This window comes from Drosophila busckii, chromosome 2L (assembly GCF_011750605.1).
Source record: "Drosophila busckii strain San Diego stock center, stock number 13000-0081.31 chromosome 2L, ASM1175060v1, whole genome shotgun sequence".
Taxonomy (NCBI): Eukaryota; Metazoa; Arthropoda; class Insecta; order Diptera; family Drosophilidae; genus Drosophila; species Drosophila busckii.
In genome coordinates, this window is record NC_046604.1 from 7170678 (window position 1) to 7186198 (window position 15521).

The 15521-nt window shown below is 39.3% G+C and overlaps 6 protein-coding genes across 6 annotated transcripts; 1 reads left to right on the top strand and 5 right to left on the bottom strand.

The window, feature by feature from the left end:
• Positions 1-412: 412 nt before the first annotated feature.
• Positions 413-2034, bottom strand: LOC108600269 (vacuole membrane protein 1-like). The gene is made up of 2 exons (XM_033293621.1): positions 574-2034; positions 413-506 (listed from the first exon to the last, which is right to left on the bottom strand). The coding sequence occupies exon 1, from the start codon at positions 1937-1939 to the stop codon at positions 608-610; it is 1332 nt and encodes a 443-aa protein (XP_033149512.1). The 5' UTR covers positions 1940-2034; the 3' UTR covers positions 413-506; positions 574-607.
• Positions 2035-3327: 1293 nt separating this feature from the next.
• Positions 3328-4124, bottom strand: LOC108603875 (probable proteasome subunit beta type-2). Its single transcript, XM_017993050.2, has 2 exons — positions 3983-4124; positions 3328-3927 (listed from the first exon to the last, which is right to left on the bottom strand). The coding sequence occupies exons 1-2, from the start codon at positions 4071-4073 to the stop codon at positions 3365-3367; spliced, it is 654 nt and encodes a 217-aa protein (XP_017848539.1). The 5' UTR covers positions 4074-4124; the 3' UTR covers positions 3328-3364.
• Positions 4125-4774: 650 nt separating this feature from the next.
• Positions 4775-5980, bottom strand: LOC108595111 (odorant receptor 23a). Its single transcript, XM_017980331.2, has 2 exons — positions 5262-5980; positions 4775-5195 (listed from the first exon to the last, which is right to left on the bottom strand). Exons 1-2 carry the CDS (start codon positions 5978-5980, stop codon positions 4775-4777), a joined length of 1140 nt encoding a protein of 379 aa, XP_017835820.1.
• A 2022-nt stretch (positions 5981-8002) lies between these two features.
• On the bottom strand, positions 8003-9310 carry LOC108595036 (odorant receptor 23a-like). The gene is made up of 2 exons (XM_017980215.2): positions 8474-9310; positions 8003-8424 (listed from the first exon to the last, which is right to left on the bottom strand). The coding sequence occupies exons 1-2, from the start codon at positions 9196-9198 to the stop codon at positions 8004-8006; spliced, it is 1146 nt and encodes a 381-aa protein (XP_017835704.1). The 5' UTR covers positions 9199-9310; the 3' UTR covers position 8003.
• A 301-nt stretch (positions 9311-9611) lies between these two features.
• On the bottom strand, positions 9612-10212 carry LOC108605901 (protein insensitive-like). The gene is made up of 2 exons (XM_017995719.2): positions 9748-10212; positions 9612-9695 (listed from the first exon to the last, which is right to left on the bottom strand). The coding sequence occupies exons 1-2, from the start codon at positions 10166-10168 to the stop codon at positions 9688-9690; spliced, it is 429 nt and encodes a 142-aa protein (XP_017851208.1). The 5' UTR covers positions 10169-10212; the 3' UTR covers positions 9612-9687.
• A 3423-nt stretch (positions 10213-13635) lies between these two features.
• Positions 13636-15040, top strand: LOC108608421. Its single transcript, XM_033294124.1, has 2 exons — positions 13636-13768; positions 13931-15040. The coding sequence occupies exons 1-2, from the start codon at positions 13636-13638 to the stop codon at positions 14941-14943; spliced, it is 1146 nt and encodes a 381-aa protein (XP_033150015.1). The 3' UTR covers positions 14944-15040.
• Positions 15041-15521: the final 481 nt, after the last annotated feature.

Sequence of the window (15521 nt, forward strand, 5' to 3'; positions counted from 1 at the left end):
CGTCACACGAATTTTTCATAAACACCGCCAGACAGGTGAGATAAATGAGTGCATACCTGGAGTAACTCGACTTGTAATTTGTTTGCATTTACGCGCTTAAGCTGCCTTAGTCTCAGCTCCCAGGCAGTCTTAAGGCTTATATGGACCAAAACACAGATTGGTCGTTTACATATGTGAGCGGGGTTAAGTCAAAATTAATGGCCTCATAAGCTCAACATGCTTTTTCATTTTCCATTGGACATAAGTTTATCTTATTGAAGTCCTGAAGTGAATATTAATAATTATTGAAGTCTCTTACATTTCAAAGCTCAAGCATAGGCTACAAATTCGAATAAGGTAGCAAGTCAATGAATAATCTGTTGAATCAATTAGAGCAGAAAAGAAACTTGCAATAATTATAGACTTGCTCGTGATCTATGTTGTCTATGTTTTATTCTCAATCAACACACATTTGCTTATCGTTAAGGTTCCTCTCATGCATTTTTCTCTTCATTGCAAATGCGAAACTATACGAGACAAAATACAATGAACCGATGTTATATAAGAAATTAAAATAAATCTATCAGCACATACACTTTTGTATTCAGTGGCTAGAAGCAATGCAGATCTACTCGCGCATGGCCCTTGGCTTGAACTGCTTTCTAACCGGCTCATTGGGCGACTTTTCCTGTGCTGCCCAAGACTTAGTGGCTGCGCGATTCTTCTTACACATGCGCTTATGGTGGCCCTGCGCCAGAGAGTTAACCAGCGAGACTACGAAATAGCAAATCATGAGCATGACAAAGGTGTCAAAGATGGTGGACAGAAGATTGCCTGAGCCAGTGCGTGGAATGTTGGAGCCCTTCTTGCGATGCAGACGTGTTTTTTGGTCCTGCAACAATCTCTTGAACGGCTGCTGCAGCTTGGGACCCAAGTATGGCAGCAAACGCAGCTTATCCACAGCACTTTCAATCAACGGTTCGTTGAAGCCAATAATTACAATCAGTTGTTGAATGTGCATTTTGACAATAGCCTTGCCTATAAATGTGGCACCAAAGAATGTCCAGAAGGGCACCATAAAATGCCCGCAGGTTATGCCGGCCAAGTCGAACAACGGATTAGGTATGCTGGCACAGGCTAAAATGCCGAAGAAACCAATACGCTCTACAATGCGCTCCATGCGCAACTTGGCCTTGTCTATGAAGCTCAGATTCTTCTTATTGCGCTTGGCATTGAGCGCCTCAAATTCCGCCAGCCCCTCGGAGTCATCTGAATCGTAGCCGGATAGACGTGCTGCTTTGGCCATAAAGTAGGGCGGCAATTCACCCAAAGCTGTGCCGAATCCCCAGAGAAAGGCCTCCAAGCGCACCTTGGACATAATGGACCAAATGTTGGGTATTTGTTCCGTATAAGGCTCCGCTGGACAAACAATTTCATCTGGATATGGCGGACTGGGAAAGTCCAATGTGTTGCACCCATAGGCAGCCAGAGTTACGCTGGCTATATGTGGTCCCAAGTAAAGCAGAAAGGTATGCAGTCCAGTGCCCAGGCCAACTGAGGAGAGCACTCCCAGACCAATCCAGTAGACATGGAACCAAGTGTTCTTATGCACCAGCTCAATGTAAACTTGATGTGGACCATCTCGTTTATACAACATACTAATTAAAATGCATAATACGAATAAAGTCGACATCAGCAGGCGTTGCTTCAATAGTCTGGTGCTCCATGTGAGCACCAATTCCATCAGTTCGAGGGCACAGTACAGAAGCGTCTGTATTGGACGTCGCCAGAGAACGAACTTGACGCGTGCATTGCGCTCTTTGTCTTTTTGCTGTTTATCTTTCTTACTCAACTGACTTTTGCTGTTACTATCGGAAGAGCCATCGGCCTTAGCTCTGCCTTTCTTCCCTTCATCCTGTCTGCGCTGTCGTGCGCCGTCCTTCTTCCTGCTTTGTGACATATTTTATCGCGATCAGCTGATTGAGGTTTGAATATCAGTTAATTAAAAATATAAAAACACGGCCGGCTAAGCAACAGTCAATGTTATACTAAATATATGAACAATATAAGCTTCGACTACCTGTGCTTTTTATACACTTTGACCATTACTTATAGAAAATTGAAAAAAGAGAGTTGTGCAAATTCATGTATCATTCTACCCATTTATATAAAGAATAATAAAGCAGTAACTGAAGTATGAATTTTCGTCCCCGCCTCCCACAATAGTAAAAAAAATGATAGCATCCACAATTTTGAAAGGATTTAATTCAAATTCAACTCACATAAGCTCTGACGATAACTTTTTTCTTATTTAAATTTTTCATTTATTCAGCAGCGGACGCTTGATGAGAGAGAAAGAGAAACAGCAAAAATTATAATTAGTTTTAAGTGCGCCTTAAATATTCTGTTTAAGATTAAAACGCATTTGGATTCAAATGTTATTGGACATACTATGACCAACAAATGTTGAAATGTAATAGTTTTAAAAAAAAATGTTGTCAACCACTTAAAGATACTATCGACCCCAATATTGTCATTTGTAGAAATTTATTAGTGTTATCCAATCATTATATACGATTATGAAAAGGCATGCAGTCACTTGTAATAATAATTATTAAAATATAAGCATACTAGTATTAGTACTAGTTTGCAATATATAAATATGTTTATCTAGTTGAAGAGATATTACTTAAAGTCTGTTTCATAAAATGTAATCCTTACTCCACTTGTTTTGATTTAGCTTTCAATAGGACTCACTGCACAATTCTCAACTGAAGAGTGACGCTCTGGCGGCCAATTAGCGATTTCTACAAACAAGTATAAAAACGCTGACGGCCAATTCCTGGCAATAGAGCAGCAGCCCAATGCTCAATGCAGCAACGCCCACTTTGGTGTGCAACAATGGCATGAGTTGCAAGCATTTTGTTGCAAGCTGTGCTCATTTTTATGAGTTTTGTTGTCGGACTGAGGGCTCGCCTGACTGACTGACTGACGGACGGACGGACGGACGGAGGGACGGACCGACTGAGTGCTGTTCAAATGTGGAAATAGAGACATGTTGGCTTTTCTGCTTCCGATTTGCAATAGTTGACGTTTCATGTTGCAACAGCAGCTGTCTGCGTGTATGTGTATGTGCTCAACTCTAGCCATTGTTGCACAAACAAATGCACATATGGAGGCCACATATGCTAATACATGAACGAACGCAGCCAGGCGTGGCATGTTGCAGTCAAAACTCAATGTACAGCACGGCCCACCTCATGCCCCATCAGCCACTAATCCTCTGAGAGCTTAGCACAGCCCACAAGAGTTACATCGATAAAAGTTAGACAGCATTTAATGCGCACATTATTAAGCAAGCTAACTGAGCGAAACGTATATTTTATCATTTAAAAATGTTCAACAGCGACGGCAGCAGCGAGAGCTTTATATTCTCCATCCCAACCGAGCTAGGATTAATGGACGCCAGCTGATGCGTGCCACTCTCATCCACAGCAAACACATCAAAGTTGCGCAGATTGATAACCAAACGCTTTTGTATCTCGGCCACACACATAGTGAGTATCTCGTAGGCCTCATCCTGATTGAGATCCTTTCTCCAATATCGCTGAAAGATGCTGCCACAGAACAAACTGCCCAGCCCATGGCCGGCGTGATTTATGCACTGCGAAGCGCCATACGAGTCTATGTAATGCAGATCGGGTCCCTCGACTGCGTCGTAACCAGCCAGCAGCATGGATACTTGATACCTGGTGCGCGTTCTTATATAATCCGCCAGATTCTTTCGCGTATAATGGGCTGCCGCACGTGCGCTCAGATGATACCCATTGCTTATTTTATAATGCTGCAGATGTTTGGCTATATAGTCAGTAAACTGTAGAGTGTCTCCACCGTCACCCACAGCGGCCAACATGGCGAAATCCGATAGGCGATGAACTTTCGGCTGATCTACAAGTAAGAAACTGTTTTTATTTTATTTCTAATTTATTTAATACACCCTTACCATCTTTCATAAAAACTACAGACTTGGCTTGCATTGTATCACAAGCAAGCAATACGCATTTTTCGCCCTTGATGCCCAATATTGTTTCCATTGCCAAACTATGCCGAAATTTTAATATTACAAATTTTTAGAAATAATTATCAACTAAATTTACATTACGCCAACTTGACCTAATGACAAAAAAATGTATCGAAGTGCACTCATCCAAGATTTCATAGTGTACATTAATTTGTTAATCAATATTAATAGAGAACGCAGACTCTTACAATGAAGTCTATTAAATTGATTTCTGAGTAAAGAGTTTCGCTCTAAAACCTAAAATATAAGAGTTATTTGAAAGAGTTAAGTAGGTCTAGTGATTATTGCCGCCAATTCAAGTCCTTTTTATTATTTAAATAAAAAATGGGTAGTGGCGCACGAAATTTCCATTCTAAGTACAACAATTTTTTTAATTTTAAAACTAGTGCAAATTTAAATCCAATGTATACTACGGATTCCTGTGGCTAATATCAAATTAATAATGAGCCGGCACCAGGACCAATAAGCAGCGACACTTCAATTAAATCGCACCGGCTATTTAAATTCACAAACTGTGAACTCTGCCATAAAAACAATTAAACAAAGTTTATAACCTTGTATAAAACAGTTGTGATGCAAAAAATTATCTTCAATAAGGTTTTTTCTTATGTCTGTAAGCTAGTGTAATGTGCTGATTCACTTTTTAGACCCTAAGCTTTCTACTAAGCTGTTATGAGCAATAATCTTATATTAGAAATGTTAATCTTTCTTCATTTACTTATCACTGCGAATGTCTGCGATCAAAGTGCAAAACGAATAAGCAGCCTTGGCATTGGTAACAAACGTGGTCAAAGCAATCGGTATCAGATTACCAGCTAAGAGTTTCGGGGTTCGCTGTGTGCGCTCGGCAAAGATTAGGGCATTCTTTCGATAGGCATAACTTTGATCTGCCCAATTGCTGCTAAAGACCGCATAATGCAGGCGCTCGAATAGATGCTCCACCCCAGTGCCGTAATAACAAACTGGAAATATTTGCATGGCAAGGGCAAAGATAAAGGATATATAGTATAACCGCTCCTGCATGATTTCCACATAGAAGAGTAAGGCGCACAAGGCAGCACCGCTATCAATGGCAATCACAATGAACTGCATTAGGAGAGGCCAGGAGATGATGTCCTTGGTCAGCTCAATAAGCCTAATAAATGAGTGAAATGAGTGAAATGAGTGAATTTCTGTGATTTTCCTTTTGTGGCTTACTCACTTGTACAATTTCTGCTGATCCTCTATGCATCGAATAAGTTGCTGTTCATTAGCCTGCCTATCAGCTCCGTCGTGTCCAATGCTCGAGGCGCGCATAATAAGCAATTCGCAATGTCCGGCTATGAGACGGAGCACTAAAGGTGGAAACAAATCATCCACAAAGTTTTGAAATATTTGCGTAGATATAGCAATTAGCTGATAAGTCAAGGCGACGCTATAGTTGCTCAGCGAGGCAGTCCAATCCAGTGGGAACCAAGCCGGAAAAGGCAAACTACGCTGACTCCGAAACATGAAGTTGATCTCCGAATTAATGGTGATAATGGCGTAGGCCCATTTATAAATTTTGGTAACCAATCTCAGTTCGTTGCTCATACGCTGAAAATACTGCTCCTGCGACTCGTTTCTAGGACGTGCATCCAACTCGGTGAAAATTTGCTCAATTTTACGCACCTTTTGTAATTGGCGCACATATATGAGAAACTTGACCGTAGTGGCCAAGGAGGTGACGGATATGTTAAAGTTCATCAAATTCTCCAGCGGTAACTCGAAGCTAAACATGACCATGATAAGCGAGATTGGAAATCCACTAGTTATAACAATATTAAAGGCTACAGCAGCCCAATAACGATAGCTATGTACACTCCAGTTGTTTAGGTCCACAGCACCCAGCAGACGCCAGGACCACCAGTTAATGCGAAAGTGTGAGCTGCTACCGGTCATGATTCTAGATCGGCTTACTTTAATTTTGAATGTGCCCTGTAGTGGACAGCACTTGTCGCTTTTATATCCATCGTTTTCACTGTCTGTCCGGCAAACACTTGCATTTAATTCACACAATTATCGACATCAAAGCGAATTGTATAATAGTGCTTTATGCTATTGATGCCGACATTGGCCAAAAAGACATTTTTAATTGTGAAAATGAATGCAGCTGTTTGGGTCTCATAGAAAGCAAAAAAGAAACTAGCTATGCTAATTACTCTAAATTTTTGTCAGGCTTAAGTTGCCTTCATTTTATATTGCACTTAATCAATGCTAAATTAATTGCTTGTAGATTCATTAATCAACTGCATGTGGTCGCTTAAAAAAGCTTGCACAATATGAATTATTTATTTGCTACAGAGCTGCGCAGCCTCCCCGTCATATAACAAAGTTGATGATGAATTCACCAGCCCGTCCTTCATATACATAAATATCCTCGCTGTCTCGCTGACGTCAATGCATATGGCACTTCTCATTATCGCCTGTTGCAAAACTGCATTCATAGTCTGATGGCTACGAGTGGCTCATTTGCCAAAAGCACTAGCTGCGAGCCAAAGCGTGGCTGACAGGCGATGGGTGGGTGGGGGAGTACTTAAAAAGCACTTTTATTTCACAATAATTTTCAGCTTTCCTGCACTTGAACACGCTTTCAGGCATTCAGACCATGGCTTTCATGATTTGGCCGCTGCAATTTACTGTGCTATTGTTTGAAATTAAAATGTGATGGAAATTTGCGCGACTCAACATAATTATCACGTCAACTTAATACTCTTACGAGAAGCACTTATATGTTCTTTGCAAAAACAATTAAACATTTTTCTTGCTGTTTACTTTAAAAAGAAACATTCAACTGTTTTCAAAATAAATAGATTTACTTACCATCGCTTTATATTAAAGGGTACTTATTAGTCAAGTACTTAAATAATCGTTTCGACTCTTTGAAAGGGAAATATTTTTGCAATTAAATTGTTGCTTCACTCAAAAATACGCATTCTTTGTTATCGTTAACTCGAGGATTATAAAATAATTTCAAGCGAAATTCAAAACGTGATTTGCAGTAAACTACAGATAAAACAAAACAAAAGTACTACACATTGAATAATGGACCAGTGAATATGACTTTTCTTGCTGATTAAAATATTGTTCAACCATGAAATTAAACAATGGACGCTTGCAAATAGGAAATGGGTAATTGGAATTATCCAGCATTTTATTTTAAGAATTTAATTATTCTTTATGTGTATTTTAATTTTGTAGCGTGAGTGAAGCATTAGCAAAATTAAAAGCATCATTATGAACAGAATACCAAAGCGCATACAAAGACATTTATGTCGTTTTATTTATTACATTTATTTATTAAAAATATTAAACGAACTCTTCATTGTTGAGCGTTTTTTTCAAGTCAGGCTTAAAAATATATTGTAATTAACAATAAGCTGATTGAAGGGCTGGACTGCCTCCAAGCTTCAAGCAGGCTTCAGATGGCCACCAAGACACAGCCTTTCAAAACCACATTAACGCCATCGTGGACCTACGCCATACAAGTTTGGGGTCAAGTCCCACAGCTAAACAGGCTGCGAGTGGTACAGTCACGTGCTGATCGGCGTGACCAGTTATAAATAAATGATTGCTTTATTTAGAAAAATTGTGGAGCCTTTCTTAAAGTCAGTTTTAAGAAGATTCTTATTAAAAAATATGCTGCTTTACTACAAGAAAATGTCGGGAAAGAACTACATAAACTGGCGTACTTGAGAGCACCAAACTGTACTTGTTACTGAAAGCCTTATTCTAATGTGATCCTTTGCTGAACTTTGCCTTTCAAAGGCAAAGCCTGGTCAGACAATTATTTTGATTTTATAATGATATTTTTATTCTGAATATTCTCATATATGTGCGTGAATCATATTTTAAACAATTTGATTGTGCGTTAAAGAGAACTACAAGTAAAGTGCAGAGATATTAAACATTTAAATGGTGATCTTTATTTAGTAGTATTGGTGTCTGCTATCAAGGTGCAGAAGGAATACGCCGTCTTAGCATTTGTCACAAATGTGGTTAAGGCAATAGGTATAAGGTTACCGGCTAACAATTGCCGTACGCGTTGTGTGCGTTCAGCAAAGATGAGTGCATTCCTGCGATATATATAAGACTGATCGGGCCAATTGCTGCAGAAGACCGCGTAGTGCAGACGTGAGAAGTGATGCTCGATTTCGGTTCCATAATAACAAACTGGTAATACTTGTAGGGAAAGTCCGAATATAAAGGAAATGTAATATAGGCGCTCCTGCATGCTATCGACATAGTAAAGCAAAGCGCACAAAGAGGCGCCTGAATCAACGGCAATCAGAATAAACTGCACCATGAGCGGCCAGGAGATAACAGCCATCGCCAATTGTAGTAATCTGCAAAGAAGATGTAAATATCGTATACTCGAATGCCTTATGGTAATACTTGTAGAGTTTCTCCTGATCCTCTATGCATTTAATAAGCTGCTGCTCATTTGCACATTGGTTCTGTTCATGGTGTCCTATCCTGGAGGCACGCATGATAAGCATTTGGCAATGACCAGATATAATGCAGAGCACCAAAGGTGGGAACAAGTCATCCACACAGTTCTCGAGCAATTGTACTACAATTCCAATTAGCTGAAAACCAACGCCAGTCAAGTAGTTTCTGCGCGATGCCTTCAAATCCAATGGGAACCAGCCGGGAAAGGGTAGAAGACAACGGCTGGGATCGCGCAACAAAAAGGTAGTGCTCACAGTGATTGCTATGACGACGTAGGCACCGATAATCAAGCGTGTAACATAGAAGAGCTCATTACTAAGCTGCTTAAAAAATTTACGCTGATCATCCGTATCAATTTGACTGTCCAATTCCGCCAGCTCTTGCTCGATTAATCGTATTCTATTTAGCTGCTTGACAAAGATGAAAAACTTGGAAACGGTAGCAACGGTGGTCAAAACTATGGTAAAGTTCAGAATATTATCCAACGGATTGTCAAAGCTGAACATTCCGATTATTATCGTCATGGAGAATGCTATGCTGTAGGCATTACAAAATGCAGCCACCCAAAAACGAAAGTTTCTCAGATTCCAGCGGTTCAGATCTACTGCTCCCACCATCTGCCAGATTCGCCAATTGGTTGCAAAATGTATGCCGCTATTTATCTCCATGATACTTGAGTCTACTGTCAACTGATTTTGAATGTGCACGTCGCCCTATCTCTTGCGGTTTTTATAGCTTTGGTGTTGAAGGTACATGCGTACCCAATGCCATTCGCACAATTATTCCATTTACTAACGCACCAGTGTAATTAATTTGAGGAAAATCTAATGCGCTTTGATTTTTAATTGTGAAATTCTAGCCACATGTCGTAAGTCCGGAGACATTTTGCGTAATTGTTTAAATGCTCACTTATTTTCTCCACGTTTGCGCATTATATAAAAATATTACTTACCTAGTGTATACATGCCTATATATGTATATACATACATATATAGTACGTATGCAAGCGACTGTTTTTAGTTCTGCTGGCTGCTTGTGCAATTCGTCATAGTTTCATTTATTCTTCTGTGCAATATTAATTATTTCCGCCATTAAAAATGTAATGCTAAAATAATAGTCTGTACTCTTTGCTATTCCAAGCGAAGCCATTAGAATATTCAACATTCTGCAATTCAAATTTCTCTCAATAATAAATTATAAAATAAACACAATTTTACCTGAAGGCTGCGGGTTAAACCGTTTGGTGTTGGCAGTGTCTGAGCATTTGATTGATATAATCCTTCTTATGGACCATTCGTCCACATTGCATTTTTGTTTGACCAATTGTACAATATCGTTGACTTTTACCGGATCCAGCTCAAGTTCCTTCGACCTTATACGAGACTTCGAACGCTTTTTTATTCCCGAAAGGGTTTTTGTAGCAAGCGTTTGCTTATCGAAGACAGCATCAAGCAAAGCTCGCGTTGCCAACGAATAGCAATCCCACTTGATTTTCTTAAAACACATGCGATCCACATTAGTTTTGTTTGGTCCAATTCCAATTTTCTCTACTACACTATGCTCGATCATTTCCACTTCTACTTCTTTGCTTGCACTTGCATTTAGAATGCTCTGCAGCTCTTGCAATCTGAACTGCATTGATTCAAATATATCCGATCCTAATGTCTGAGTAGCTTTATCAACGTGCGACATTTTTTTTAAGACATAAAGAATTTTTCCCTAGAGATGATATTTCGGTCGATATATTTAAACAATTATCGCGAAGATGAAAATAACAGTTCCACAAAATATTAGTCATTTAGGTGCAAACTTATTATATATATATTCATTATAACTAATATCGACAGGCTATAGATAATCATCCCAATTAATTTTCAAAAATACGTGGAATATAATGCAGTTTAAGTAAGTAGGCAACAATTGCTTACTGTATCTCATTTTAAATGTCACTTTTAATAAAATTTTGATATATAATATGGAAACAAATTCTTAGTACTTTTGAATAATTGTATGTGTTTGTAACCCATAATACAGAGCAACAAAGAAAATGGACAGTCAAAGCTGTGTGAGCTTTGATGCATCTGGCGATGATCGAGACCAATTACAAAGGATTTCTATGTTTTTTAACATTGATATATCGGAAAAAGTCTGTAGCGATCATCGAAATATCAATATTATTAAGACATCAGCCTTAGATAGCGCGCGTAAGCATAAACAAATTATATAAAATTTTAAAATATTATAGTATTATCCATTTACTAAGAACGGAATCATGGCGGAGGTTTATTAGACACTGCCGACGATAGTTACGATGAGGAAACTATTATGCCAATGACAGTGTCAAATAAATTTTATGCCGTAGGTGGTCGACATCACTCGCATGATAGCGAACAATGCGTAAGCAGATCGCATGGTGCATACAGAAAAGCTTTTATGGGTTATCAGCACTCCGACAAACATAGTCGAAGTTTGCGAAAACCGAGCAATGAACCAGAACGCTATAGCAGAAACAGCAAATGTCATAAGCAATACGCGCTTGCGCATTGTAAACACCGGGAACACTCTGAAAATTCGCAAGCTCGCAGCTCTCACCACTACGATAGACGATACAACGCTCCTAGTTTCCTCGAATTCAGTGAAAAATACCATAGAAAGCATTGCCAGCGAGAGGAACCAGATGAAAATCCACAGACAATGCAATATCCGCGGAAGGATGAGTATTCTAGGAGTCAGCGAAAGAAACAGTTTTATGAAAGCCATCCCCATGATTATACTCAAAATTATAGTATTCCTGGGAAGCCAAAAGATAACCATACCCATGATTATGACAATACTCAAAATTATAGTTTTCTTGGGAAGCCAAAAGAAACTCAAATTGCACATGAAATAGATGATTATAATAAATATGCGGTTGCCAGAGTAAAAAAGCCAAGACGGAACGACAGAAGGTTCCAATCTGGATTTTCTGATATGAAATATCCACAAAACTATTATCCCCAAACCTATTACTGCTCTCAGCCTACACACTCAGCAGACTACGAATCTGAATACGATTGTTATGACCATAAGCTAATGTCACCAGTTCAAGCAGAGCCAATTAATTATTCCTATAAGAGACCTTCAAAAAAACATTATTATTATGACGAGCACCACCACGAACACAATTCCCAACCAAATAGGAAGAAGTCTGTTGATTTTGTTGGATTAAAAGAAATTGCTGGAGATTATGAAATACCACATAGGGTCAAAAGAAAATCAAGAAGCGCTGCACCAACTGAGTGCAGAAAGCATTTAGTCAGCCAGTCACGCCTGGGAGTTTCAGCGATTGAAATTCCTTACAAACACAAGCAGCAGAAAAGTTACAAATCTTATGCAGAACCTAGGCGCTCGGATTCTGGATGTGATTGCAGTGTGGGACCCAAATATATGCAGTCTAGAAAGCAGCCTTGTTATAAAACTAGTCGAGCCTTTAATCCCATGACACGTCCAAGTCGCAGGGATATTCCAATTAGTCGCCTTTCTCCCAAGGAAAGTTCTATGGCAACCAGAAAACGATGTAGGTCTCTCAAAGAAAAGATTTCCGGTTTCTTTAAAAAGTCGAAATCAAAACAAAAGCTAGACAAGTGCCATCAGCATTCTTTTATTCAGTACAACATGAAGTGTCAAGATTCGACTACTAATTTGAAATTGGCCAATGAAAGCTCATGCTTTGTTGTGCCAAACAGGCAAACGTCTGGCAAGCAATGGGCATCTGACAATAGCCCAACAACAAATAAAAAGAATCGATGTACTGGATATCCAACGGTTTACAGAGAAAATATTCCTCGCACTCCGACGCAAGATGAAGTAGACCAGTCGATTGAACACTCATTGTTCAGTGGTGCACGCTCGAAGGTAAATTATGCTGATTGTCATTACGAAATGAATGGGAAATGTAAATGCTGCTGTGAAACTTCCAGGCAGTCTGAGCAGCAAATGTTGCAACAAAACGCTTGTGCTGAAAAATCAAATAGTTGTGACTCTTTCGCTAATGTTAAGAATGCTTGCACATGTCAAAGTCCGTCAAACTCTAACTGTTCTCGTGCTTCTGAAAATCAATGTTTAAATCAAGTTTCTAGTCACCACGACTGTGCCACTTCTGCAATGGACGATGCTTCTATTGAACTTCCCTGTCAAGCAAATACAAATCGATTACGGTCCAGCTGCAGCTATGTAGTATGTCCAAATAAAAATCAACGTGGTAATCAGTCTTCTAAGACATCTAAGCCTCGTGTGCGTTATTCGGATACAGAGAAAGAGAACGCAGAGCAAGCAAACACTTCTTATTTATATGGGAAAAATATTCGAACACAGCCGAGCTCATCGTCAACGAAGCCTAGTCATATCAACGTTTGTCTTACAATAAACACAGCTAACGGTAACCTTACTGAACCACCAAAAGTTACACCCACTTACGCTGAAGCTGCGAATAGTTCCTGCAGTATGGACACAATATCAGAAAATCCGAAGGTATGCCATTGTGCAGCAGAGCAGCTAGATTCACCTGGCTCTAGCATGACTGTCTTCAAAGAAAGCTCCTGTATTCGCAAAATAAAGAGTTCGTTTGCAAAATTGAAAAACTGTAGCTGTCAGACAAGGTCGAAGCCAAAAGTGGAAACATCATGTCCTGCATGCTGTGAGGAAAAAATATCGGAGCCCACGTTTTGCATTTGTTCAGATAAAAATAAACATACAAGGATTGCGAAAAACTCCCGCTGTCAGACGGATTCAAATACTTGCAATCGAGTGCTATCAACGGAGTCTAATAATAAGACAACAGGTAATACTACTGTATTATGTATATGCACTGGTTGTCAGACATCCTTCGAAGCCGAAACTACAGCAAAGATCTGTACTACTGCTTTAAACAGCACTAAAAACAATGCCTGTCAGACAGCTAGCTCAACATCCATATGTTCTTGTTGTTGTACAACACGGCATAATACAAAAGTAGAAAACTCTAGTTACTCAAAAAAAGAAGCGCCAGGCAGATCAACATCACTATGCCCTTGTGTGTGTGCAACACGACATAAAGATAAAGGTTGCAGTCGACCAGCTAGCTCAACATGCCATTTGTGCTTGTTGTTGTACAACACGCAATAAATCTAAATGAAAACTCTAGTTACTCGAAAAAAGAGACGCCAGGCAGATCAACATCACTATGCCCTTGTGTGTGTGCAACACGACATAAAGATAAAGGTAATGCCAGTCAGACAGCTAGCTCAACATCCATATGTTCTTGTTGTTGTACAACACGGCATAAATCTAAAGTTGAAAACTCTAGTTACTCGAAAAAAGAGACGCCAGGCAGATCAACATCACTATGCCCTTGTGTGTGTGCAACACGACATAAAGATAAAGGTAATGGCTCTAGTTGCCCGGCATGCTATGAAACTCTTAAACAAGATGGAGCACATTTGGAGAAAAAAAAGTCTAGTTTAGTGTGCCTGGAATCTTACTCGCCTCGCCAAAATCGGGAAAGAAAAGCCTCTGGTTGCAACACATCTAATAAAACAGAAAGCTTGGATACCATAGGAGATGCGCCAAATCCTGTGTGTCCTCAGAACTCCCTGTCCGCGTATACTGTTAAAACAAACACTAAATGTAGAACTACAAAAAGCGATTGTGGAGTAGTCGTAAACAATAGCTGTCAAGTGGATTCAAAGTTGAGGAGTGACGAAAACAAGCAACAAAAAATAAACTGTCACATAGATTCGCAATCGATCAGTTCTAATGCTAGCAGCAAGAATAATAATTATGACAGAAACTCAGTTCATACTGAAAACGACTACGGAAGTGTTCGCTTCAAAGATTCAGTGCCTTCGAAAAATATTAATATCCGAAGGGTTGCGCTTACTGGTGGAGCTGAGAGTCTTACCGATTATTTCAAATGTACGCCATATAAGCATAATAATTTAAGTACTGGATCCAAATCTTCCATATTACTACCGTACAAGAACTTAAATTTAATTAAGACGCAGAGTGTAACATTCAGTAAAGAGGATCAGGCAGATGAGCAATGTAATAATGCGTGCAATATTGAAATTAAGCACACAAGGAAAGTCCCCAAAAGTAGAGTTGAATTTATCTGCGCTCCGAGTTCAGCTTGTTCAAACCGAGGTCCTGGTGGCAACTTATGCTGTCCCAAGCTTAGTGACGTCACAAGCTGTGAATGTCGCTTGTCAACAGTTGAGGAGCTGAAACGAGAGCTTATACAATCACTTAAGACTGAGCAAGAAATTAACGGGCAATGTGTGACACCAACACCACATATCAACTTTTTCCCCTGTATACCCGAGGGCCAGTATCAACAATGTGCGCAGTCATCTAACGCCTATACATTAGACAACTCTAAATGCTGGTCGCCACTCTAAGTCAATGTTGATCGTTCAAATACAACGCAATTACAATCAATGTAAATCTATAATGAAAATTGAAAAATAAAATAATGCATTTATTTAAATTGTACAAAAAATAAAAACTCAATAACAGAACCACTGATAGTTGGCTTAAAGTTCATTAGATTTGAGTAAAATTGATTGTTTTTGCAAAACTGTTAGGGTCAAAATATGATTGCAGTCTAGTTTGGCGCCAATTGATATTTTTTTAAGGAGATGGCACTTTAAGCTTTTGAAATATTTCAATTCTCTTTTCCGATTGATTCGAATGAGCATAAAGATGTACGCATCTGCCAATCAGCTTTAATTCGATACTTTCCACGGGAAATTCCCTCAAATCGAGTTTCCAGATTAAATGCTGTTCGCTATTTAGTTGTTTTCGTTGCATGCCACTTAATTGTCGACAACATTCGTAAACTTCGTATTCCAACTGATCAATGCGTGAAGAGAACAGCGATTGCACAGATTTAAATTCACCAAACTTTGTGTGTACATCGCATTTGCTAGACGACATTGTGAGAACAACGATTAGAAAAACGATAACAGATTTCGGA